A 25,136-nucleotide genomic window follows, 5' to 3' on the forward strand; every position below is an offset into this window, starting at 1 on the left:
TATTTTGGCTTTTGTTGCCAATGCTTTTTGTGTTTTGGTCATGAAGTCCTTGCCTACGCCTATGTCCTCAATGGTTTTGTCTAGATTTTTCTTCCAGGGTTTTTATGGTGTTAGGTCTTATGTTTAAGTCTTTAATCCATCTGGAGTTAATTTTAGTGTAAGGTGTCAGGAAGGGGTCCAGTTTCTGCTTTCTGCACATGGCTAGCCAATTTTCCCAACACCATTTATTAAACAGGGAATCCTTATCCCACTGCTTGTTTTTGTCAGTTTTGTCAAAGATCGGATGGTTGTAGATGTGTTGGGTTGCCTCCGAGGGCTCTGTTCTGTTCCATTGGTCTATATCTCTGTTTTGGTACGAGTACCATGCTCTTTTGATTACTGTAGTCTTGTAGTGTAGTTTGAAGTCTGGCAGTGTGATGCCTCCTGCTTTGCTCTTTTTGCTTAGAATTGTCTTGGCTATGCAGGCTCTCTTTTGGTTCCATATGAAGTTTAAGTTGGTTTTTTCCAGTTCTGTGAAGAAGGTCATTGGTAGCTTGTTGGGGATAGCATTGAATCTGTAAATTACTTTGGGCAGTATGGCCATTTTCACGATATTGATTCTTCCTAATCATGAACATGGAATGTTTTTCCATCTGTTTGTGTCCTCTCTTATTTCATTGATCAGTGGCTTGTAGTGAGACTTGATGAGGTCCTTTACGTTTTTTCTTAGTTGTATTCCTAGGTAGTTTATTCTCTTTGTAGCAGTTGTGAAGGGCAGTTCGTTCTTGATTTGGCTCTCTTTAAGTCTGTTATTGGTTTATAAGAATGTTGTGATTTTGCACATTGATTTTCTATCCTGAGACTTTGCTCAAGTTGCTTATCAGTTTCAGGAGATTTGGGGCTGAGACTGTAGGGTTTTCTAGATATACAATCATGTCATCTGCAAATAGAGACAATTTGACTTTCTCCTTTCCTATTTGAATACCCTTTATTTCTTTTTCTTACCTGATTGCTCTGGCTAGAAATTCCAATACTATATTGAATAGGAGTGGTGAGAAAGGGCGTCCTTGTCTAGTGCCAGATTTCAGAGGGAATTCTTCCAGTTTTTGTCCATTCAGTATGATACTGGCTGTTGGTTTGTCGTAAATAGCTTTTATTATTTTGAGGTACATTCCTTCAGTACCTAGTTTATTGAGGGTTTTTAGCATAAAGGGCTGTTGAATTTTGTCAAAGGCGTTTTCTGCATCAGTTGAGATAATCATGTGGTTTTTGTCTTTGGTTCTGTTTATGTGGTGAATTATGTTTATAGACTTGTGTATGTTGAACCAGCTTTGCATCCCTGCAATGAAGCCTACTTGATCATGGTGGATAAGCTTTTTGATGTGTTGTTGCAATCGGTTTGCCAGTATTTTACTGAAGATTTTTGCATCTATGTTCATCATGGATATTGGCCTCAAGTTTCCTTTTCTTGCTGGGTCTCTGCCATGTTTTGGTATCAGGATGATGTTGGTCTCATAAAATGATTTGGGAAGGATTCCCTCTTTTTGGATTGTTTGGAATAGTTTCAGAAGGAATGGTACCAGCTCCTCTTTGTTTGACTGGTAGAATTTGGCTGTGAACCCATCTGGATCTGGGCTTTTTTTGGGTGGTAGGCTCTTAATTGCTGTCTCAACTTCAGACCTTGTTATTGGTCTATTCAGGGTTTCGACTTCTTCCTGGTTTACGCTCAGGAGGATGCAAGTGTCCAGGAATATATCCATTTCTTCCAGACTTACTAGTTTATGTTCATAGAATTGTTTGTAATACTCTCTGATGATGGTTTGTATTTCTGTGGAATCTGTGGTGATATTCCCTTTACCATTTTCATTGCATCTATTTGATTATACCTTTTTTTTTTTTTTAATTAATCTGGCTAGTGGTCTATTTTGTTGATCTTTTCGAAAAACCAGCTCCTGGATTTATTGATTTTTTTGAAGGGTTTTTCGTGTCTCCATCTCCTTCTGGTCTGCTCTGATCTTAGTTATTTCTTGTCTTCTGCTAAGTTTTGAGTTTTTTTGATCTTGCTCCTCTAGCTCTTTCAATTTTGATGATAGGGTGTCGATTTTAGATCTCTCCTTGCTTTTCATTTGGGCATTTATTGCTATATATTTTCCTCTAGACACTGCTTTAAATGTGTCCCAGAGATTCTGGTATGTTGTGTTTTTGTTGTCATTGGTTTTGAAGAACATCTTTATTTTTGCCTTCATTTCATTGTTTTTCCAGTCAACATTCAAGAGCCAGTTGTTCAGTTTCCATGAAGCTGTGCATTTCTGAGTTAGTCTGAATTCTGAGTTCTATCTTGATTGCACTGTCGTCTGAGAGACTGTTATGGTTTCTGTTATTTTGCATTTGCTGAGGAGTGATTCACTTCCAATTATGTGGTCAAGTTTAGAGTAGGTGTGATGTGGTGCTGAGAAGAATGTATATTCTGTGGATTTGGGGTGGAGAGTTCTGTGAATGTCTATTAGGTTTGCTTGGTCCAGGTCTGAGTTCAAGTCCTGGATATCCTTGTTAATTTTCTGTCTCGTTGATCTAATATTGACAATGGGGTGTTAAAGTCTCCCACTATTATTGTGTGGGAGTCTAAGTCTCTTTGTAAGTCATTCAGAACTTGCCTTATGTATCTGGGTGCTCCTGTATTGGGTGTGTATATATTTAGGATCATTAGCTCTTCTTGTTGCATTGATCTTTTTACCATTATGTAATGTCCTTCTTTGTCTCTTTTGATCTTTGTTGCTTTAAAGTCTATTTTATCAGAGATGAGAATTGCAACTCCTGCTTTTTTTTTTTTTTTTTTTTTTTTTTTTTGCTATCCATTTGCTTGTTAAGTCTTCCTCCATCCCTTTATTTTGAGCCTTTGTGTATCCTTGCATTTGAAATGGGTTTCCTGGATACAGCACACCAATAGGTTTTAGCTTTTTATCCAATTTGCCAGTCTTTGTCTTTTGTTTGGGACGTTTAGCCCATTTACATTTAGGGTTAACATTGTTATGCATGAATTTGATCATGCCATTTTGATGCTAGCTGGCTGTTTTGCCCGTTAGTTGATGCAGTTTCTTCTTTATGTTCATTCTCTTTACCATTTGTTATGTTTTTGGAGTGGCTGGTACTGGTTTTTCCTTTCTATGTTTCATGCTTCTATCAGGAGCTCTTGTAAAGCTGGCCTGGTGGTGATGAAATCTCTAAGTACTTGCTTGTTCACAAAGGATTTTATTTTTCCTTCAGTTATGAAGCTTAGTTTTGCTGGATATGAAATTCTGGGTTGAAAGTTCTTTTCTTTAAGTATGTTGAATATTAGCCCCCACTCTCTTCTGGCTTGTAGGGTTTCTGCTGAGAGATCAGCTGTGAGTCTGATCGGCTTCCCTTTGTGGGTAACCCAACCTTTCTCTCTGGCTGCCCTTAGCATTTTCTCCTTCATTTCAACCCTGGTGAATCTGATGATTATATGCCTTGGGGTTGCCCTTCTTGAGAAATATCTTTGTGGTGGTCTCTGTATTTCCTGGATTTGAATATTGGCCTGCCTTGCTAGGTTGGAAAGTTTTCCTGGATGGTATCCTGAAGAGTATTTTCCAGCTTGGATTCATTCTCTCCATCACATTCAGGTACACCTATCAAACGTAGATTAGGTCTTTTCACATACTCCCATATTTATTGGAGACTTCATTCATTCTTTTTTACCCTTTTTTCTCTAATCTTGCCTTCTCATTTTATTTCATTGAGTTGATCTTCGACCTCTGATATTGTTTCTTCTGCTTGGTCAATTCAGCTGTTGAAACTTGTGTATGCTTTGTGACATTCTTGTGTTGTGTTTTTCAGCTCCATCAATTCACTTATATTCCTCTCTAAGTTGTTTATTCTTGTTAGCATTTTGTCAAGTCTTTTTTCAGGTTCTTAGTTTCTTTGAATTGGGTTAGAACATGTTCTTTTAGCTCACAGAAATTTCTTATTACCCATCTTCTGAAGCCTGTTTCTGTCAATTCATCAAACTCATTCTCCATCCAGCCTTGTTCCCTTGCTGGTGAGGAGTTGTGATCCCTTATAGGAGGACAAATGTTCTGGTTTCGAGTGTTTTCATCCTTTTTTCCACTGGTTTCTTCCCATCTTTGTGGATTTATCCACCTGTTGTCTTTGTAGATGTTGACTTTCAGATTGGGTCTCTGAGTGGATGTCCAGTTTGTTGATGATGAAGTTATTTCTTTCTGTTTCTTAGTTTTCCTTCTAACAGTCAGGCCCCTCTGGTGTAGGACTGCTGAGGTCCACTCCAGGCTCTCCTTGCCTGGGGATCACCTGCAGCGGCTGCAGAACAGTCAGGGTTGCTGCCAGTTTCTTCTGCTGCTATCTTTGTCCCTAAGGATACCCTCCAGATATCAGTCTGACTCTCCTTTATGAGGTGACTCTTTGGATATATAGGGGTCAGGGAGCTGCTTAAGGAGACAGTCTGTCCTTTATAGGAGCTCAAGTGCTGAGCTGTGAGCTCCATTGTTCGTTTACAGCTGCTGGGCAGGTATGTTTAAGTTTGCTGTAGCAGAACTCATAAATCTCCCCTTTTTTCCCCCAGGTGCTCTGTCCTGGGGAGTTGGGCTTTATTTATGAGTTCCTGTTGTGCTGCTGCCTTTTTACAGGGCTGCCCTGGCCAGCAAGGTGGCAACCTAGTCACTGTCTGCCTGCAGAGGCTTTGCTGAGCTGCTGTGGGCTCTGCCCCGCTGCCATGTGAACTTCCCTGCAGTCCTTTTTATACGACTGTAGTTAGAACTACCTCGGCAATGGCGGCCCACCTCTATAATGGTGGACTTTCTCTGTAATGGTGGGCTGCCTCAGCAATGGCAAACTACCTCAGTAATGGTGGATGCCCCTCCCACACAGAGCTGGGCCATCTTGGGTTCACCTGTGCTTGCTGTGAAACTCTCAATCCAGAGCGTTTCCAATTGCTCTTTTTTTGTGTGGGTGGGACCAGCTGAGTCTGATTACCTGACTCTCTGCCTCAGAGCCTTTTTTTTTTTTTTTTTTTTTTTAAGTTGAATGGTCGACTGTCTCCCAGGTCTTCCAGTAGCCTGTTGAAAAGGTGCTGGGATCTTTGTGCTTTCCCATGTGGTGACCCATTGCTCTGGCTGAGACAGTGGTGCTGAGATTGGTGGTGCTTTTTTTGCCCGGGAATCTCCTGGCCTGGCTCCCTATTTCAGTCCCCTTTTTTACTCAGATGAATGGGCGACTCTGCCTTCCTGGAGCTCCAATCACCAGTTAAAACAGCGCCAGGACCTGTGTATTTTGCACAGAGAACTACCACGCCGGGACATTGGCAAAACAACCACACCAGCCAAAACAGCCACGCTGGCCAAACAAGCCACAGTGGTGACCCATGGGGCTCCTCTGCCTGGGAATCTACTGGTCTGTGAGCAATAAAAATCTGTCCGGAAATGCGGCGTCCACTCACCCTCTGCGCTTTCACTGGGAGCTGCAATCCTGAGCTGCCCCTAATTGGCCATCTTGGATCCCTCCATCTCTTTTGATCTTTGTTGGTTTAAAGTCTGTTTTATCAGAGACGAGAATTGCAACTCCTGCTTTTCTTTGCTGTCCATTTGCTTGGTAAATCTTCCTCCATCCCTTTATTTTGAGCTTTTGTGTATCCTTGCATTTGAAATGGGTTTCCTGGATACAGCACACCAATGGGTTTTAGCTTTTTATCCAATTTGCCAGTCTGTGTCTTTTGTTTGGGTGTTTAGCCCATTTACATTTTGGGTTAATATTGTTATGTGTGAATTTGATCCTGCCATTTTGATGCTAGCTGGCTGTTTTGCCCATTAGTTGATGCAGTTTCTTCTTTGTGTCGATGCTGTTTACCATTTTGGTATGTTTTTGGAATGGCTGGTACTGGTTATTCCTTTATATGTTTAGTGCTTCTTTCAGGAGCTGTTGTAAAGCAGGCCTGGTGGTGATGAAATCTCTGAGTACTTGCTTGTTCATAAAGGATTTTATTTCTCCTTCACATATGAAGCTTAGTTTGGCTGGATATGAAATCCCGGGTTGAAAGTTCTTTTCTTTAAGGATGTTGAATATTGGCCCCCACTCTCTTCTGGCTTGTAGGGTTTCTGCTGAGAGATCAGCTGTGAGTCTGATCGGCTTCCCTTTGTGGGTAACCCGACCTTTCTGGCTGCCTTTAGCATTTTCTTCTTCATTTCAACCCTGGTGAATCTGATGATTATATGCCTTGGGGTTGCTCTTCTTGAGGAATATCTTTGCGGTGTTCTCTGTATTTCCTGGACTTGAATATTGGCCTGCCTTGCTAGGCTGGGAAGTTTTCCTGGATAATATCCTGAAGAGTATTTTCCAGCTTGGATTCATTATCTCTGTCACGTTCAGGTACACCTATCAAACGTAGATTAGGTCTTTTCACATAGTCCCATATTTCTTGGATACTTTGTTCATTCCTTTTTACCCTTTTTTCGCTAATCTTGCCTTCTCATTTTATTTCATTGAGTTGATCTTTGACCTCTGATATCCTTTCTTCTGCTTGGTCAGTTTGGCTGTTGAAACTTGTGTATGCTTTGTGAAGTTCTCATGTTGTGTTTTTCAGCACCATCAACTCACTTATATCCTCTCAAGCTGTTTATTCTTCTTAGGATTTCGTCAAACCTTTTTTCAAGTTCTTAGTTTCTTTGCATTGGGTTAGAACATGTTCCTTTAGCTCAGAGACGTTTCTTATTACCCGCCTTCTGAGGCCTGTTTCTGTCAATTCATCACACTCATTCTCCATCCAGCCTTGTTCCCTTGCTGGTGAGGAGTTGTGATCCCTTGTAGGAGAGGTGTTCTGGTTTTGGGTGTTTTCATCCTTTTTGCACTGGTTTCTTCCCATCTTTGTGGATTTATCCACCTGTTGTCTTTGTAGATGTTGACTTTCAGATTGGGTCTCTGAGTGGATGTCCAGTTTGTTGATGATGAAATTAATTTCTTTCTGTTTCTTAGTTTTCCTTCTAACAGTCAGGCCCCTCTGGTGTAGGACTGCTGAGGTCCACTCCAGGCTCTCCTTGCCTGGGGATCACCTGCAGCGGCTGCAGAACAGTCAGGGTTGCTGCCAGTTTCTTCTGCTGCTATCTTTGTCCCAGAAGGATACCCTCCAGATATCAGTCTGACTCTCCTTTATGAGGTGACTCTTTGGATATATGGGGGTGAGGGAGCTGCTTGAGAAGACAGTCTGTCCTTTATAGGATCTCAAGTCCTGAGCTGTGAGCTCCATTGTTCATTTAGAGCTGCTGGGCAGGTAGGTTTAACTCTGCTGTAGCAGAACTCATAAACGTCTTTTTTCACCCCCAGGTGCTCTGTCCTGGGGAGTTATGGCTTTATAAGTTTCTGTCATGCTGCTGTCTTTTTTCAAGGCTTCCCTGTCTAGCAAGGAGGCAGCCTAGTCACCGTCTGCCTGCAGAGGCTTTGCTGAGCAGCTGTGGGCTCTGCCCAGCTGCCGTGAGAACTTTCCTGCAGTATTGTTTATATGGGTATAGTTAGAACTGCCTCGGTGATGGAGGCCCACCTCTGTGATGGTGGACTCTTACTATAATGGTGGGCTGTCTCGGCAATGGCGGACTACCTCTGTAGTGGCAGACTGCCTCGGTAATGGCAGACGCCCCTCCCCCACAGAGCCAGACTGTCCCAGGTTTACCTGTGCTTGCTGTGAAACTCCCCATCCAGAGCATTTCAGATTGCTGGTTTTTTGTGGGGGTGGGATCAACTGAGCCTGATCATCTGGCTCCCTGCCTCAGACCCCCCTTTTTGTTTACTTTGGTTGAATGGGCGACTCTGTCTCCCAGGTGTTCCAGTCACCTGTTGAAAAGGCACCTGGATCTGTGTGATTTTCCACGCAGTGACCCACTGTGCCAGCTGAAACAGCCACACGGAGATTCCTGGCACTTTTTTGCCTGGAAATCTCCTGGCATGGCTCCCTGTTTCAGTCCCCTTTTTATCTGTTGAATGGGAGACTCTGTCTCCCAGGTGCTCCTATCGCCAGCTAAAACAGCGCCCAGACCTATGTGTTTTGTGCAGAGATTCGCCATGCTGGCCAAAACAGCCAAGCTGGCGACCCGTGGGGCTCCTCTGCCTGGGAATCTCCTGGTCTGTGGGCAATAAAAATCCATCTGGAAATGTGGTGTCCAGTCACCCTCCATGCTTTCGCTGGGAGCTGCAATCCTGAGCTGCTCCTAATCAACCATCTTGGATCCGTCTTCCACATTTCCTGTTTTCTTCTGGAAGCTGATGGTTTATCGACTTGGATAAGAGTGGCTGAAGTGGGGATGGAGAGAACTGGGGATGGAGAAAAGTGGGTGCTGTAGGGCTTGCAGCTGCTCCCTACCTCCCTGCCCTGGCCCTGTGTCTGTGGCGACCTACTCTCCTCCATGGGACCTTTATCTGCTGCTCGGCCTTTCTGCTGTCCACCTTCTTTCTTCTCCTCTCCACACCCAGATGGGTGGCCCCAACCTCAGCCTCTATGGCCCAAACTGATACTTCTCCAGTTGGAAGAGGACCTGGGCTGGCTTTCCTCTCTGCCCAGTGCAGCCATGCCTTGTGGGGAAGACCAGCCACCACTAGGGCACGCTGCCCGGCCACACAGACTGGTGTTGCTGCTGCCCTGTGATGCCCTGCTGGTGAGGGGCATTTCCAGTTCTGTGTTGAGATGCAGCCTGCTCTGCCTCAGGTCCCCTCAGCCACAGAGAACCCCCCACCAGATGGGCCCTGACTTGGGAGACTTGAGCACAGAGTGGGGGATCACACTGTCCTGGGTTTCAATCTTGGCCCCTCTATTAGCCAGGTGACCAGGGCCACTGAATACAGCTGGGCAGGTTGTGAGCTGTACAAGGCACTCACTCAGCCAAGAGGGCACATGGGGGCTGAAGTCCAGCCCACCCCCACCAACTGCCAAGCCAGTCTCCCTAACCCAGGCTATATTCATCTGGAGGGCGGATTCTTGGAAAGGAATTGTATGGGCCAGCAGTGCCCTGCAGGAGGCCAGCTCCCTCATCTGTGAAATGGGCATTGGTGTGCAGTGTAACGCGTGGCCTGGCGAATGCTATAGTTGTTATCACGGCCTCTCTTGGGAAGCCCTCCTGGATTTGCCATCAGAGTCCCATAGGACCTTGCACTGATGCCTCTCTGCTTCTCAAGGGTCAGGCTTGGCATCTCCAAGCCCAAGGCCAGGTCCCTGAGGTGAGCCAACCCAGCCCCCAATCTCATCCAGCAGCCAGATCCTAGGTGAGGCCTAGGCTGGAGCAGCCTGGGAGAGCAGGTTTGGAAGTAGATGGAGGTGAGGCCCCCATATGGTGGGGCCTTCTGGGGCCCACACGAGTGCTTAAAGCTCACACATCTTGTTCCCAGCCCCTCTCCGCTGGTCCAGGACATATCTTGCCCCTGGGCACTCAGAGTCACCTGGAGGCAGCCCTAAGAGTCCTTTGATGGTTGTGTGTAGGAACCCCTGGACAGGGGCCAAGACTGATCTGAGGTGGGGGAAGTGGGCAGGAAAGGCCTCACAGGTGGTGCTCAGAAAACAATGGTGAAGCAGGAGGGGCAGACTGTGGCTGCAAGTGCAGAGGCCTGAAGTAGGGCAACACCTAGAGAGAGGGGGCCTGACCGGGCAGGACAGAGGGGCCGGGACAGGGGAAGCAAGGTGAGTGCTGGGAGGGCCGCGTGGCAGGCCCCAGGAGGAGAGACAGTTTTATTCTAAATGTGGTGGGGCTGGGATGGATGAGGGCCCTGGCCACCCAGGACTGGAGCCTCTGAGGACAGGTCTGGAACGTGGTTTGTCTAGCATAGCAAAATGGCTAGGGCCCTGGGAAAATGAGTGGATTGAAACTATCCCCTGGCTACAGTGTGGCAGTTGGGGACTGTGAGGAAGCTGGTGCCACCCTTTGGGCAACTTGTGGGCAGCTGGGAGAGGAGGGATGGGGATGCCACCAACGCCTCCAAGACCTCTGCGCGCCCTCCCCCAGCTCCTGCCTGCTCAGGCTGGTCCCAGAGTCCTGACCCTGCTATCTCTTCCCAGGTCGAACTCTCCCGTCCCCACCTTGCAGGAGGACACCGACAGCGATGGGGAGGTGAATGGCCCAGTTCTGGGCTGGAATTCCGAAGCTGCCCCTCACTTGTCCTGTCCCCACCCCTGCCCCTCTGGCGCTGTCCCTGGCCAGGTCCTGCCAACACCTGTGGGTTGCAGGAGCCCCAACTGTACTTCACGGAGCCCCAGCAGCTTCTGGATGTCTTCAGAGAGCTGGAGGAGCAGAACCTGTCACTGATCCAGAACAGGCAGGAGATGGAGGAGACATTGGAAGAGCTGAGCCACACCCTGAAACATACCCAGATCCGCATGTAGGTGCAGGGGGTCCCCACCGTGCTCATCCTGGAACCCCCCAACCCCCAGCACTAGAGCTGAGCTGGGGCATACCCCCCATCCCTGTTCATGGCCCTGGCCTTGCCCAGGTTGCCTGAAAAGCTCCATCTGTTTGTGGGCTGAATCCTGGAGACAGGGTGGCAGAGCTGGAAGTGGGCAGTGCCCAGGTGCCCATGCCCACGCTGGAGCAGCCCATGGCTAGAGCCAGGCCTCTCCAAGGACCTCCCACCCTAGGCGCTTTCTGCTGCTACCAAGCTCCTGGGAGGCCCTTGGGGTGGCTGGAGGTCCACAGGGACCCTGACCCCCTAGTTCCTGAGTTCCTGGCAGCACTAACATACTTTGCACAGGCACCCAAAGCAGTCATTTGCTCAGAGGGCCTGGAACTGCTGCTGCTTCATAATCTTTCACAGACCACTGAGTGGGTGTTCATGGCACCCAACTGGGGAAGGCCAAGCCACCTGTGGGCTGCTGTGAAGTGTGTACCCAGCTGTTGCTCAGCAGCATAACAGGGACAGGAGTGGCTGCAGCCCTGAGCAGGAGGACTTGGGTGTGGTCAGTGCCATCCTGAAGGCTGGGGCCAGGTGGGGCTGAGACAGGCAGGGATGGGTGAGGGCCATGTGGCCACCCAGGATTGGGGCCTCTGGGGACAGGCCTAAAACACAGCTTGTCCAGCATGGCAAAGTGGCTAGAACCTTGGGAAAATCCCAGCCTTCCAATTCCAGCCAGAGAGGCAGCAGGAAAAGTCTGGTATTGCCCAGCTCTCACCTGGACCCCACCTGAGGCTGTTATGGTCCCTCCTGCTGGGTGTGGCCACTCAGTCCCCTGCAGGGTACCCGGCTCCAGGAGAGCTGGGCAGAGCAGGGTCAGCCTGGGGCACCAGTGAGGCACATTCAGAGCAGGGAATCCTCCACTCCACTCACTCCCCGCATGCTGCCTATGCATCCATTCTGGGTCAGGCCCAGGTCTAAGCTCTGCAAGGAGAAAGCAAAGCCCTGCCCTCGTGCAGTTGACCTTTAATGGCAACAGACACAACAAACAGGTCCACAGATGTGACTTGTGCATACTGATATGTTCTAGGAGGAAAATCTATTTGAGAATGAGGGCTAAAATGGAGAGTGACATCAGATGGGAGTGGCAGGGAAGGCTTCCAGGTGTCAGGACTAACTTCCCAGAGTGGGAGGAAGGCCAGTCACACACAGGCTGGGCATAGAGCGTCCCAGGCAACAGAAACAGCAGGTGCAAAGGCCATGAGGTGGGAGCCTGCTGAGGCTTAAGTGTTCCATGGGGGAGCCATGCTCCCGAGCACCCATGTCCCATTGATGCAGTGTGGTAATCTCCAAAATGACATGAAACTCCTACCCTCAGGCAAGACTATGTGCCCTGGAAAGCTGGGAGGTGCCGCACACAGAGGAAGATGAGTTGGGAGAGGTGGGCAGCCTCCCAGGTTCCCAGATAATCTGGCAAGAAGACAGGTTCCTCCTCCAACACATGCATGCAAACATAAACCAGAATGCTGGACGTGACATCCAAAAGCTGGTCTTCGGCCAACCAAGCCATCCCTGAGAGCATCCACACTTTGTTTCCAGAGGAGTCACAGCCAATGTGTATTTAACTTCCATGAACTCGGCTATCTCTTTTCAGAAAAAAATCAAAATACAGTTTTAAAAATATATAAAACAAATAGATAATCTGAGTAGGCCTATATCCATTAAAGAATTTAAATCAATAACTAATAGCCTGACAAAAAGGAAATCCCCAGGCCCAGATGGGTTTGCTGGTGAATCTACAAAGGAAGAATTTCATCTAAGGAAGAAATTACACCAGTTCTCTACAATCCCTTTCAGAAGTTAGGAGCAGAGGAAATACTTCCTAACCCAGTCTATGAAGCCAGTATGACCCTAATACCAAAACTAGGCAAAGACATTACAAGAAAGAAAAAGTAGATACAAATCAACATCCTGAGGACCTCATTCCACCATCTTGCTGATGCTATTCCTCTGGTTGTATCTTTAAATTCTTTTCAATCTATAGGTTTCCTTTGTTTTCCCCCTTGCCATCCATTTGTTGAAGAAACCAGACAACTTTTCCTATATTGAAGTGCTTCTCAGACTTTATGTGCAGTTGAATCGCCCAGGAATCTTAAAAGGAAGTTTCTGATTCAACAGGCATGGGTCAAGGCCTAGGACTTTATTTCTGACACACTTGCAGGTGATGCCCAGGTTGGTCTGAGGACCAACTCTGAGCAGCATGTCCCTTGTGCATCTGTTTATTACAGTTGAAAGGTGAGTGTTGAAATTCTGCTACTAGATATATAAAATGCTAAGGTGTCCTCACAAAAACCTGTACATGAATGTTCATAGCAGCAATATTCCCAAGAGCCAAAAGGTAGAAACAACCCAAATGCCCATCAAAGGATGAACAGATCAACAAAGTGTGGCCTATGCATGCAATGGAAGATTACTCAACCATAAAAAGAAATGAGGTGCTGACACATGCTGCAACATGGATGGACTTGAAAATATGCTGGGTGAAAGCAGCCAGTCCAAAGGAAACATGTTGTGTGATTCCATTTTTATGAAGTGTTCAGGGTAGACACAAAATAGATTTGTGGTGGCGTAAGACCAAGGGATAGAGGGGACAATGAGAAGTGACTGCTAATGGGCACAGGGTGATGATAATGTTCTAAAATGGTAATGGTTGTGTAAACTCCTTGAATATACCAAAAAATCCTGACTTGTATATTCTATGATAATTTTATTGTCGGTGAATTATGCCTCACTAAAACTGTTTATTTTCTTTAATGTTGATGGTTAAATATTTTAAAATCCCCCCTGCATTCTGCCAGCATTTTTGACTCTCTGGACATGCAGAGACTTGGCACCTATGATCCTTCAGTCCTCAGGATAGCTGTTAGGGGCAAAGCACCATATAGATTGTCAGGCTCAGAGAAGCATTGTACCCAGGGCCGTGCTGAGTGAATAATTTGCTTGTTTCCCACTCCTCCAGGGACAGGGAGGTCAACCAGCTGAAGGAGTGGGTCACCACGATGATGATGTCCATCACCAAGGAGGAGGACACAGCAGCAGAGCTGGAGCTCAAAGCCCGAGTCTTCCACTTTGGAGAGTACAGGGGAGATCAGCAGGTAGGCTGGGGATCGAGGTGGCCAGAGGCCCACGGGAAGGAGGAGCCCTTGGGTACCCACTGAAGGAACCCTGACAGCCCCTAAGAAGATGCAGGGCAAGGCCGAGGTGAGTGCTCTGCAGCTGCCCTTGCCCTGCCTGCCTCCAGGAGCCACCACATGTATCCGTGCCCATGCCAGCCAGCTTGGTTGCCCCTATACCTCATTCATTGCTTCATTCTTTCATTCAGTAAATTTGTCTGCTTCTTAAACACATATATTGTGCCTGGCAAGGTGATCCTGAAGGCGAGGAAGAGGCATGTCCCCAAGCCAGGCTGAGAGGGTGACAGAATTAGGAGAGAACAGAAATCCAGTGGTGTTCTGAGCAGCAGAAGCCAGGGACTGGCCAAGGGCTCAGCCTGCTCCCAACCTGACAGCACACTTGGGGCCACCCTGGGCATGGGGTGGCTTCCTACTGTCAAGCACCGGCTGCGTGCCAGGCACTGGGCCAAGGGTGTGGGATGCAGCCGTGAGCAAGACAGCGCTCCCCTGACATAGCTAGAGTCCGGGGTCACTAGTTGTGCTGAGCTGCCTGCTTGCTGCTGCTCTCCTCACACAGCCCTGTGGAGGGGCTGTTACCTGTTTTCTTTTTTTGTTGAGACAGAGTCTCACTCTGTTGCCCAGCCTAGAGTTCAATGGCGCAATCTCAGCTCACTGCTACCTCTGCTTCCTGGGTCCAAGTGATTTCCCTGCCTCAGCTTCCCAAGTAGCTGGGATTACAGATGCGTGCCACCACGCCTGGCTAATTTTTGTATTTTTAGTAGAAACCAGGCTTCACTATGTTGGTCAGGCTGGTCTTGAACTCCTGACCTCAGGTGATCCACCCACCTCGGCCTCTTAAAGTGCTGGGATTACAGGCATGAGCCACCATGCCCAGCCTGTTACCTGCTTTCTAAGTATTAGAACAGGCTCAGAGGACATGGCTCTGTTGGGAGCTGAGATCAATGCAGGGCTTCCTGGTGGAGGGGAGTGGGCCCTGTTGGCTCATCAGAGCCAGCTGGGGGAGGGGCTGGAACCACGGATCTGGCTGACTCCAGGGGGCCTACAGGGATAGGCTGCTCTGGCTAAGAAAAGCCAGTTCCCCAAGTTCTGTTTCAGCCCATGTTCTGAGAGCCCCCGCTGTGTGCCAAGCAGGCAGCCCCACAATGGGAGATCAGCAGGCCACCTCCAAAGGCACTGATATTGGGGCGGGTTTCAGCCTGCTAGCCTCCTGCTGGAAGCCTCCTCTTCCACAGGATAAGTTGCTACAGAGCCTGAACCGCAAGGTGCTGGATGTGTACCGGCACTGCGTCAGCACCCAGCAGGAGGCCAACCTGGGCACCGTGCAGATGCTGACCGTCATCGAGCACCAACTGGATGAGCTGCTGGAGAACCTGGAGCGTGTGCCTCAGGTCAAAATCGAGCAGGTCGAGAGGGCCAAGGAGAAGGAGCGGCGCATCAGGTGAGCTCTAGGCCTACCCTGCCAGCTGCTGAGTGCAGGCTGGCCTTGAGGGCAGACAGTACTACAGGCCCCACCCTCAAAGCACTCCGAGGAGACAGGCCCCCGTGCCCCGCGCGTGCTATGAGAGACAAAAAGCGGGTCTTGGGGGGATCTAGTGGGGCATCACACTCAACTGGGGGGTGGTTAGGGAAAGCTTTCTAGAGCAAAGGACAGTGACTTGATGTGGCCAGGAGGCTCAGGGAGGGACAGGGTCTAAAAGATGGAAGAGCTGGAGCTCAGTTAGTGTGGCCAGCATGGCCAGCCTCAAGGACATAGAGCAGCAGTGGAGAGATTTAAGCAGTGGGGCAAACACAGCCAGGTAAGGTGTGGTTAGATTCTTCCTTCTGGATCTGGACTGGAGGGGCAGGAGGCTGAGGGGGAGGGCAGCTGCCAGCACCTGGGAAGGAAGGCACGGCTGCAGCAGTAGGTTGCCAGAGCAAAAGATAGGGTGCAGGGACTCAGGGAGCCCTGGGAACTTCAGCTCTGAGGGGAGTGGAGGGCGCAGATGGGCACCAGCTTGCCATGTCAGGACACTAGCCTGGACCCAAGGTAGATGGGGGATGTGGCTTCCCTGGCCTGTGGGCAGCCTGGTTCATCCATCCTGTGGAGGGTCATGAAACAGGGCAATCTGCAAACACACATCCATCCCCCACAAGCACAGGGGCTTCTCCTCTGGGTTCCTGGTACCCTGCTCGGAGTGGGCACTAGGCCAGGCTTTGATGACTGGGAGTACACACAGGAAGGACAGGACTCTTGCCTGAGGGAGACGCTGGACCTTCATGGTGGCAAGGGAGGCTGCAGATGCACAGATCAGGCCATGGGTGTAGATTCAGGGAAATGAGCCTCTGGGAGAGGGGTCTGCTGGATGAAACTTAGATCAGCCCTTGCGGGATGCCAGAGCCAGGGCCTTGGAGCAGCAGGGCCCTGGCTATCCTCTGGGCCTAGGCCACCGTGGCCAGAGCAGTGGTGCTTTGACTATGGATAGGTATTGAGGCCTTGACCTGGCAAGAGAGGTGAAGAGGAGCTAGGAGTTTTCAGTCCTCACGGCCTGACCTGGGGACTCCGTGAGGAAATTACTCAACACCCCCCAGAGCCCCCTCCCGCCCCACAAGTTTTCAGTGTTATCTCTTGCTGCCTAGACTTCGAGAAGAGAAGCTCCAGATGCAAAAGATCCTGCAGGAGGAGCGTCTGCAGCGGGCCCGGGCACGTGCCCAGGCTGAAATCAAGAAAAATGTAGGCAGGGTCGCCTGGGGGGGGGGTCTCTGCTGGAGGGGGTCCCAAGACAGCCTGGCAACTGAGGTCCTACAGCCCAAGCCCCTAATGCCTCTATTCTGAAGGCTATCACTGAGGCTCTGAGGGAGACAGTCTGCTTTAAAACCGAGGCCTCTCCTAGGACCTGCTTCCTGTAGGGGTCCCTTCCCCCAAGCTGCCAGCCTATGGCCCATGGAGGGCTGAGACTGGTTTGGCCATGCCCGCCCACCCCAGTTAGGTACACCCTGCTCAGGAGCAGGGTCCCACCACCCTAAACACACTCTGGCCAGACCCCAAGCCCTGCTCACTACCTGTCACTCGGGTCCCCCTACTGTTGTGTCCCAAGGCCTCCACCCTTCCTGCCCTCTGACCCTAGTAACAGGAGGCAGGTCACCCTGCACCCACATCTAAGAGGTGGTGCTCCAGGGACCAGGTTTGCTCAATGCCGGGGAGACTCACACCCCTAGTTATTTCAGAGTTAACTCTAGCCCTCAGCCTGCAGGGCTGACCAGAGTGGTCTGGAGCCGACTGGAGCTGCTGGGTCTCTCCCTGTGCCAGGGGCAGGGGTGTGTGGGCATACATGCCTCTGGGCAGCGAGGCTCACTGGGCTTGTCTCCCCTGCAGAGAGGCAGGACACTGGTGCGCCGCTCAAAACCTCCAGCCCACAAGATCAAACAAGAGTCTGAGCACATGCTGATGGACAAGGAGAAAGAGGAGCTGCTATTTTTCTTTACTTAATCTTCACAAACCACAGCTAGGTTATGGCGTAAGGCTTAGCAAAGATGTTGGCAGTGGAGGCAAAGACTGGGCTGGGTATTGAGTGGCCCAGCTGAGCCCTCTCCATCTCCTGTGTGCTCCCCTCCTCACCTGAATAAATTCATGTCTCTTTGGAGTCTTGAAGGCCTGTTTAAGGAAGTAGCCACTTTTGCCAAATCTCAGCATCCCCGTTTTCATCATTTAGCCCTAAGCAGTGCTTGAGGGCAGGAGCATGACACCTTGGTCCTCATCTAAAACAGCTGCTCTGCAAAGCAAAAGCTGATTCCATGCTGGGTGTAGTGTGAAATCAGCCTCTGTGCAAAAGAAGACCAAAGAAACACAAGCAGGCAGCTAGGCATATGGTAGGTAGGGCCAGAGCTACCAACTGAAGGAGAAACAACAGGCTGAACGCCATATATGCAGCTACTCGAATCAAGCCAAGGTAAAAAAAAAAAGCCTTTAGTGCATGACTACACAACACCTTTCATTCATTTGCACTAGGAGTTGGGCCCGTCACCAGCAGGGAACCTCAGTGCCCAGAACACCGGATGCCAGTCCCAGTCACTTTGTGGTGGCGTTCCCAGGGAGGTGCATGGGAGAAAAGTAGAGGCCCAGAGGGCATTCCTGGGGACACACCCTGCATCCCAATGGAGATTGGATGGGTGCGGCTCCAACCGCTACGCCCATGGCCAAAAGCCTGGAGGGAGGACGACTCTGGGCCACCCTGGGGCTAAAGAGCCTGCCAGGGTGGGAGAGTTCTGGCCTCGCCTTAGCTGGTGACAGAGCACAGGTCTCTGAAGAAGACCCGTTTGCAGATGAGGTGTGGATTCTTCCATGTGGAATAGCACCTGGGACAGCACCTCAGAGTGGGATGAGACAGGGGGAGTACTCACTCAAATTTGGTGTCAACCCCAAATCCAAGAAACAAAGAAACATAGGGCAGAGTTTCAGTCTGAGAACCAGAATGGCCTCTGAATGAACACATACTTCAAAAGGCACGAGGCAAAAAAAAAAAAAAAAAAAAAGGAATGACCCTGTGTCTAGTCTGTTAACTTACAATAAACATGGGCAAGGTGATCAGCTTGTCTCCTTTTGCAAGACAGATCTTACTCTGTAAAAATACACACTGACAAAAATATATATATACACTGACATATTATGTGCATATCACCCTCAACAATAAAATACATACACCAATCATCACAGTCCTACACATAATCTATGGTATTCAGAACATCGCTTTATAAACTGTTGTCAAATTACCATTTTAACATGAATACCCAAATAGAGAATTGAGAAAATTATTTTAAATTTTAACTCTACCACCCCCTCTCAGTTATGAATTTAGTCTGGGAAGAGGGCTCCGTAATAGGTCACTGAGGTCCCCTGTCCCACCCCATCATTCTTCTCCCAAAACTAGCTGCCTGACTGCTCTGCCAGACTTGGGCTAGAATTTGGCTTCACTGTGGCAATGGGACCACCTGGGTCCTACAGTGTGGCAAAATCCCATCCCTGGTGCTGGGATGCTCACACACTGAAGCTGAAACACCTCACTTGGTTTTGCCATAGTTCAAGTTACATCTGACTAGAGAGTCTGTTCTCTACCCTATTTCCTGCAGGAGCCTTTTTCTTTGTAATGCAACAAGTGCTACACAGCTCAGATCCAATGGGACACGGGGAATGGGGCTGTAGTGCACCCAGCCCTGCTGAGGGAGATCCTTGCCTCGCCAAAGCACTTTGCTCACAAAGGCAATTTCAAAGAACACAGCCCAAACTCATTCCTGGTAAAACAAATGGAAAACATTTTTGATAAATGTACCCAAAGTCTCAAGAGGGCTACGCTGGCCTTCTGAACGGAAACCAAGTGGGGTCTCCCCAGGCCCATGCCATCTGAGTCTCAGGGAAGGTGTGTCCCTGATCATGGCCTTGGGCCTGCCCAGGCCGCGGCTGCCATCACTGCAGGTCCTGCAAGTTGATAGTGCTTCCTGGGAACTGGGTGGCCTCTGGACCAGCAGGGCCTCCAGATGCGGGGACCACCTCCTGCAAAACCAAACAGTATCATGAGGAGGGAGGAGGGAGGAGGGAGGGGAGGCAGAGGGATCCTGCGGCTCCACACAGCAGGCAACTGACCAGGCCCATGGCAAGATACCTGACTTCTCTTAATCAAAACTACAGGCTCCCCTTATTCTAAACACACGTTCTTTGATGGAAAAATGAACTCAATACTGTACTATAAATTTTTCCGGATTGTTCTGTCTGCACACTGACATATACCCTCACATGTTCACACACCATGTGCCTTTTTACACAAACAAAATCATCTTTAATTCTGCAACCCTTTCTCCCTACTTCTCATGTGGTAAGCACACTCCCAGGTGTTAGGTGTCCGCCTGTGCCCTCACAGCTGACCAGCACGTGGCCCAGGGTTATGGCAGCCCCATCTAGCCCATCTCCTCCTGCTGGAAGAAGTGTTCCTGCTGTTGCATTATTTGACTCCAGGCTGCCGTGATTATTTCACTGTCTTATTTCTTTAGGAGCAGTCCCAGGAGGGGGCTGCCAGGCAGAATGAAGCAGACACTTCTGAATTTCTCTCATCTGTCCATCCAAACCTCCCTCCAGCTCACCCCTCTGCAGCCTGGGTGCCCGGCCCTCTGCTCCCACCAGCGCTTCTGTCCAAGTTTGGTTTTGATTGCAAGGCAAATGCTGAGTAGCCCAATTTCAATGCAAAAAAAACTAAAACACAATTTGCATCGATTAGTGTGCGTATACACACACACACATAAGCCAAATTGTTAGAAATATGATAAGCTATACACTTTCATTATTTCATATCCAACTCTGAATCATCCATTGCCACCTATCCTTAACCACATAAGCAAACTACTGAATTTGTCTGAGTCCACTCTCCCATAGGCTGGGCCCTGGCCAGCCCTCTTCCAGAAAAGTAACTGATATTCCTAGGCACAACATGTTTCAAGAGTATATTAACTTCTCCCGCTTTGTTCACCAGCAGGAGCTGCTGCATCCTGCAGATCTGAGCTCCACTCACCCACCTTCTCCAGAAGGCAGCAAGACATTCTAACAACCCACTGAGCCTCCCCAGCCAGCCAGCCTCAGTTACCAGCCTGCAGCTGTGAAGCCAGCCTTCCAAAAGATGGCTCTGCGAGTCTCAGTAAGAAAAACAAAGGGCAGTAAGGCATACAGACCTGGAGGATATAGACGGGCAGGTCCACGGTGAGGAAAGGAAGGAAGGTGGCTGGGCCGCGGGCCGAGGGCAGGACACCTTCGCCAGAGGGGTCATCCTGGGGAGGCAACAAAGTCCTGTCACATTATCTGTGAGAATGCAGCTACAGTCCTCATCTTACCTGAGAAGTTTCCTCCACTGCAATGTGTGGCAGAGCCAGCCCAGCCCCTGTATTCCAAGGGAGGCCTGAGGACCCAGCAGGAATTGCTTATGGGGACTGGGGCTTTTACCTGTTCCAACCTGGTTCCCATTCTCTCACCTTGATCCCAGCAGCTTTTGCTGGGCCTGGAACCTTCTGCTGTCCAGCTCCTCCCCTCAGTCAGCCCAAGTACCAATTTCCCTCCTACGGCATGCTCCTCAACCCCTGTGGGTACCCTGGCACCCCCTGCACCCCCACCAATCTTGTGTACCGACAGTACTCTCCAGCACCTCCTCGGGCCCAACAGAGGCCTTTCCTGCATGCCCCAGCTTGGGCCAGCTGGAAGGACCAGGGCAGGTGGAGGGGCTCCTCCCAGTCCAGGCTAGAAACCTCAGCCGTCCCATGTCTCACCTGTCCTGCACCTGCATGTCCGCCCAGGGCATTCACACCCTAGCGCAAAGCTCCTGCTGCTGCCCTGTACCTCATTCCTTCTACTTGAGAAGCTCCTGTGTGTCAAGCACTGCACTACTGTTTCCATTTTATAGATGAAAAAACTGAGGCCCGGAGTACTTAACTAACCTAGACTACACTAGCTGGTAAAGGACAGAAAAAGGACTCAAACCCAGGTTCCCTGTCCTCACAGCTTTAATCAGGAGTCTCTTAAAAGTATACCCCCTACCTGCTCCTCTTTTGCCTGTGGTGCCAGCTTCCCCACCATCTCCCCATTGGCAAGCCTCTGGTCCTGCCTCTGCACCTCTGCCCTGCCAGCTGAGGCAGTGTGTCCTTAGACGGTCCTCCCCCTCCACTGCCTCTGCTCCTGGGGAGTTTTTACCTCTTCACAAGCTGGAGAGAGAGGATCAGTGCTCCTGCTCATCTCTAAAACAAGCTTCAGTCCCCACCTGATGCTCACCACTAGCTTCTGACCAGCACAGGGCCACACTCAACTGCCTGCAGCCTCCTTCCTGCCCCCTTCCCAGTCCTCCTCTGCCCAGGCCACCCCTCTTGCCTCTCTGAGCCCTAGCCTTGTGCAGAAGCCTCTCCTAGGACTACAAACCCACAAACCTACGAACGTGCCTGTTTCCCAACTCAGAGCTAGTGTCAGCTCTGCCCTCCGCACTTCTGCAGAGCCTGTGACCATATCCCCTGCCAGAGAAAAACTACAGAGTGGAGTGGAGGGGCACACACCTGGGCCAAACCTAGACAGCCCCAGCTTATAAATCTCTCCTCTCCTCAAATCCTTCCAAATCACCGTCCCTCTCCATTCTGGCCCCTCAAACTGAAACTGAGGATGCAGGTGGGCTCAGGGGTGCTGGAACGGGTGTGCTCAAAGATTTGCAAGCTGGACACAGCCACAGGTATCTGTGGCCTGGACACGTTGGGAGGGGTGTGGGCCTGCTCTGGAGGGGCTCAGTTTAGTAGGAAAGAAAACAGAAACACTGAAAAGACCCCCACCACCTCCAAGTATAGAAAGGCTGCTAGTGCACCACAGGCAGGCTGCTCTAGAGATGGGGTGGCTGAGGCAGCCTGTGGAGCCCCTCTGCCCCAGCCCTGCAGAATGGCAGGGTGGCCTCAAACAGATCTCATCCTGCTGCAAAATACTGAGGCCTGGGGGCCTTGGGTGGGGACATGAGCTGCCCTGGGGCTAGATGCAGGGCCATGCACAGACAGGGTCAGGAAGTGGATACACAGTCCCAGCAACACTCAGAGCTTGAGCAGATGCAGGAGAGGCTGGGAAAACAGGAGGAGTTGAACTGTGAGGAGACAGGCCTTGGGACGGTCTATAGGGGAGGATGAATGAGGAGCAGGCAGGGGGTGCTGCGACAGGCAGGGGACGCGGCATGCCACATGCTTCTCAGACCTGTGCGACACTCCCACCCAGCCTGCAGCTGGCCCGTGTGGCTCGCCAGCTCTCACCTGCACCAGCTGGACCTGGATGCCCTGCGCCCTGCAATGCACCCCAGCTGCTGGAGTTGGTCCTGGCCGTCCTCCACTGGGCACCACGAGGCTCCCACACAACCAACTGCTCTGGCTTGCGTGGAAATGGGGAGGACTCATTTTGCCTTCTTTTATTTTTCTGTGAGTAGACTGTGAGGCTCCTAAAATGAAATATAAAAACCAGCACACCCAATCTATAATCTACCAGTCAGGCCCACCCTCACCGAGGTCTCACTATGCGGAAGACAGCCTCCCCATTAACTGTCATTCTGCATAGCCAAGAGACTTAAAATCACTCATCAGGAAAAATCACGAGTCAAGATGTTAGAAGAAACAACTATACAAACAAAAACCACCAGGATTTCGATTTTTAACATGTAAAAACATCACACATATTTTTTTGCCAGATGGTACAGTAATCAGACCTAAGCTGCACATTCTTGGAAAGCAGAGACTTCCTTATCCTCTAACTCCAAGAGCTCCTGGCCAGCAGGAGATCCTGAGCACAACTGAGGACAGCCTAGGGCCCAGAGCCACAGCATTGTAGAACAGGAAGGAAGCGGGAGGTCTTCACATCCCACCCGCTAGTGGACTGCTGCCTCTGTTCAGCTCCTTCCCAAGTCACCACTCCACTGGCTTTACAAATATATGCTTCTTAAAAAATGATGTAAAGTACAAAGAAAAAAGGAAAAATCTTAACACCCAGAACAAACTCAAAAGCTGCTTCAGGAAGGCCTGGAGGTAGCCTAGAGTATGCACTGCAGAGACCGCAGCCAGGCTCACCCTGACCCGCCACCCACTCTGCTCCAGGGATCTAGATAAGGAACTCAAGCTCTGAAACTCAGCATTCTCTACCTGTAAAATGGGAATGTTAGTCCCAGCCTTGAAAGGTTTTGGAGAGGATTTCATAGTAAATATGTGATCGAAACTTAGAATAGTGCCTGGCTCTTGGTGAGTGCCAAGGAGCTTAGAGGTGCTGTCACTGTTCTGCCTACAAATCCCTGCCTGGACACACAGCTATGAATGGTTTCAAAAAAACAACTGTACAATGACTATCATACAAGTCATTCCTAATAAAAGCATTAAATTGGGTGACTCTGCTACCCAAGGCAGGCTGTTTTTATGAGGCTGTTTGACCAGAAGGTTCTGAGCAGCACACGGGGTGAGTGCTTACTTACCCTACATATACTACGGCTGCCTCCCTTATGTGCTCACTTTGCTCCAGATCCCTTCCTGTCTTCTGCAGTGCACTGGGTCCTGAGAGCTTCACACTCAGTAGGCAAGCCAACTGGGTGCACAAACCTTGGGTCCCCTGCACTTATGCACAACCTGCTGTCCCTTCCAGGTGCCTCAGGGCTCTTTCTCTTTGAAGCACAAATACTAACCAGGAGGTTTCTGGGGAACATAAATTCAGTTCCCCCTCGCTGCAGGGAGATGCACATCCATTACAAAATACTTCCTTTCTGTTCATCAGGTTCTATGCTCCAGAAAACCCAGCAGCCCTTGCGCTGGATTATCTCTGGCTGTTCTCCACACCTAGTTTCTCTTTTTAAATTGCTCTACTTGCTTCAAACAGGAGAACAGGGCTGGGTCTGGGTAAAAGAGGCACCTAAGGCACAAAACTCACTCACCTCTTCTTGAGGAAACTTCACATCAGTTCCTAGTACTGCAGTCTATGAAGTACGCAATAGCATTATGTCTAAAAAAAAATGCACACCTTAATTTAAAAATACTTTATTGCTAACAAATGCCGACAGACATGAAGTTAGAACATGCTGCTGGAAAAATGGCACCAACAGATTTGCTGGATGCAGGGTTGCTACAAACCTTCAATTTGTAAAAAGCACAATAAAGCCAACCGCAAAAAATGAGGTGATCCTATATCCTCCGTGAGCTTGTATACTATCCCACTCACCTCCAGAATTTTACCTGAATGCATCTTTATGCTTTGAAGTCTTTTATCACCCTAGCATATAAAAATATGTACATAAACAAATTTTATTTAACTTCTAGGCATTAAAATTTTTGGTTTGAATTGTTACAACTGCAATTATTAGTAATGCAAAACAAATCAAAACAAACTAAATCAGAAACTTTGATAGATAATTATGATACTAATAAAAGCAAACATATTGAAAATGCTTTTCAAGAGGAGTGGGACTGACTGGTGGTTTTCTTGCCCAGTTAGTTCATGCATCTGTGTCTAAATACTACTACTTGCTAGAATTAGACATAGCAGCTATTCCTGTCAAAGACTCTTTAAAATCAAATGCTCATGTGTCATTACAACTTTGCAGCTGCAGGCTGAACTCATTCAAGTTAGGGGGAAACCCAGCGAAAGCAGGGCCGGTGCTGCAGCCAGAACAGTCACATTAGGCTTGCTTTCTAATAAAAGGCCTGACTTCATTTTTAAATTCAAATAAAAATACTGAAACGTGTCATTAGGAATATTAGGACAACTACTGTAGAATAAATTGAGGAAGGCATTGAATAGTGTATCTTTCCAGATTACTTTTAAAAGCAGACAAGATTTAAATGATGTATATCAAATATTTATTATCAAGTTTTGTAACATAATCAAGATAAATCTGAGCCATTTATCATGATTCAATGCCAAACATGTAGGCCATGGTCTAAGTTACCTGTGAAGCAAGAGGTATGACCGAATCCTAATATTCCTTTGCAAAATGTGTGCTAGCATATGCCATTGGAATCATGGGAAAATTCAGAATCATGCGCAAAATTGGAAATAATTCCACTAACGTTGCTAGA

General features: G+C 49.0%; 2 protein-coding genes and 1 long non-coding RNA gene across 7 annotated transcripts in view; 2 read left to right on the plus strand and 1 right to left on the minus strand.

Annotated features, from left to right (window-relative positions):
• Positions 1-4,845: 4,845 nt before the first annotated feature.
• LOC116543572 lies at positions 4,846-8,246 on the plus strand. The gene is made up of 2 exons (XR_004265618.1): positions 4,846-5,056; positions 7,818-8,246. It is a non-coding gene; the product is annotated as an uncharacterized LOC116543572 (long non-coding RNA).
• Positions 8,247-9,752: 1,506 nt separating this feature from the next.
• Positions 9,753-23,456, plus strand: CFAP100 (cilia and flagella associated protein 100). 2 transcript variants are annotated; one of them, XM_032269229.1, is made up of 8 exons: positions 9,753-10,091; positions 10,208-10,359; positions 13,388-13,523; positions 14,795-15,000; positions 16,179-16,272; positions 16,915-17,488; positions 20,057-20,218; positions 22,309-23,456. In XM_032269229.1, exons 1-6 carry the CDS (start codon positions 9,939-9,941, stop codon positions 17,026-17,028), a joined length of 855 nt encoding a protein of 284 aa, XP_032125120.1. In that variant the 5' UTR covers positions 9,753-9,938; the 3' UTR covers positions 17,029-17,488; positions 20,057-20,218; positions 22,309-23,456. The 2 variants fall into 2 exon arrangements, with proteins under 2 accessions (XP_032125120.1, XP_032125121.1); XM_032269230.1 differs by lacking the exons at positions 20,057-20,218; positions 22,309-23,456 and adding an exon at positions 12,590-12,663 and having other exon boundaries at positions 9,962-10,359; positions 16,915-17,190.
• ZXDC (ZXD family zinc finger C) overlaps positions 18,267-25,136 on the minus strand; it is a 38,218-nt gene continuing 31,348 nt past the window's right edge. For 2 of the 4 annotated variants that reach the window (XM_032269222.1, XM_032269220.1), the window contains 3 exons: positions 22,344-22,525; positions 20,253-20,348; positions 18,269-19,086 (listed from right to left, as the gene is read on the minus strand). In XM_032269222.1, coding sequence (XP_032125113.1) covers positions 19,000-19,086; positions 20,253-20,348; positions 22,344-22,525 — 365 coding nt within the window. In that variant the 3' untranslated portion in view covers positions 18,269-18,999. Of the gene's footprint in view, positions 19,087-20,251; positions 20,349-22,343; positions 22,526-25,136 lie in introns of those variants that run through there. The other 2 variants (XM_032269221.1, XM_032269223.1) reach the window with 2 other exon arrangements.

The sequence above is a fragment of the Sapajus apella genome, unplaced genomic scaffold (assembly GCF_009761245.1).
Source record: "Sapajus apella isolate SASKATOON/1434 unplaced genomic scaffold, GSC_monkey_1.0 scaffold190, whole genome shotgun sequence".
In the NCBI taxonomy this organism is placed as follows: domain Eukaryota; kingdom Metazoa; phylum Chordata; class Mammalia; order Primates; family Cebidae; genus Sapajus; species Sapajus apella.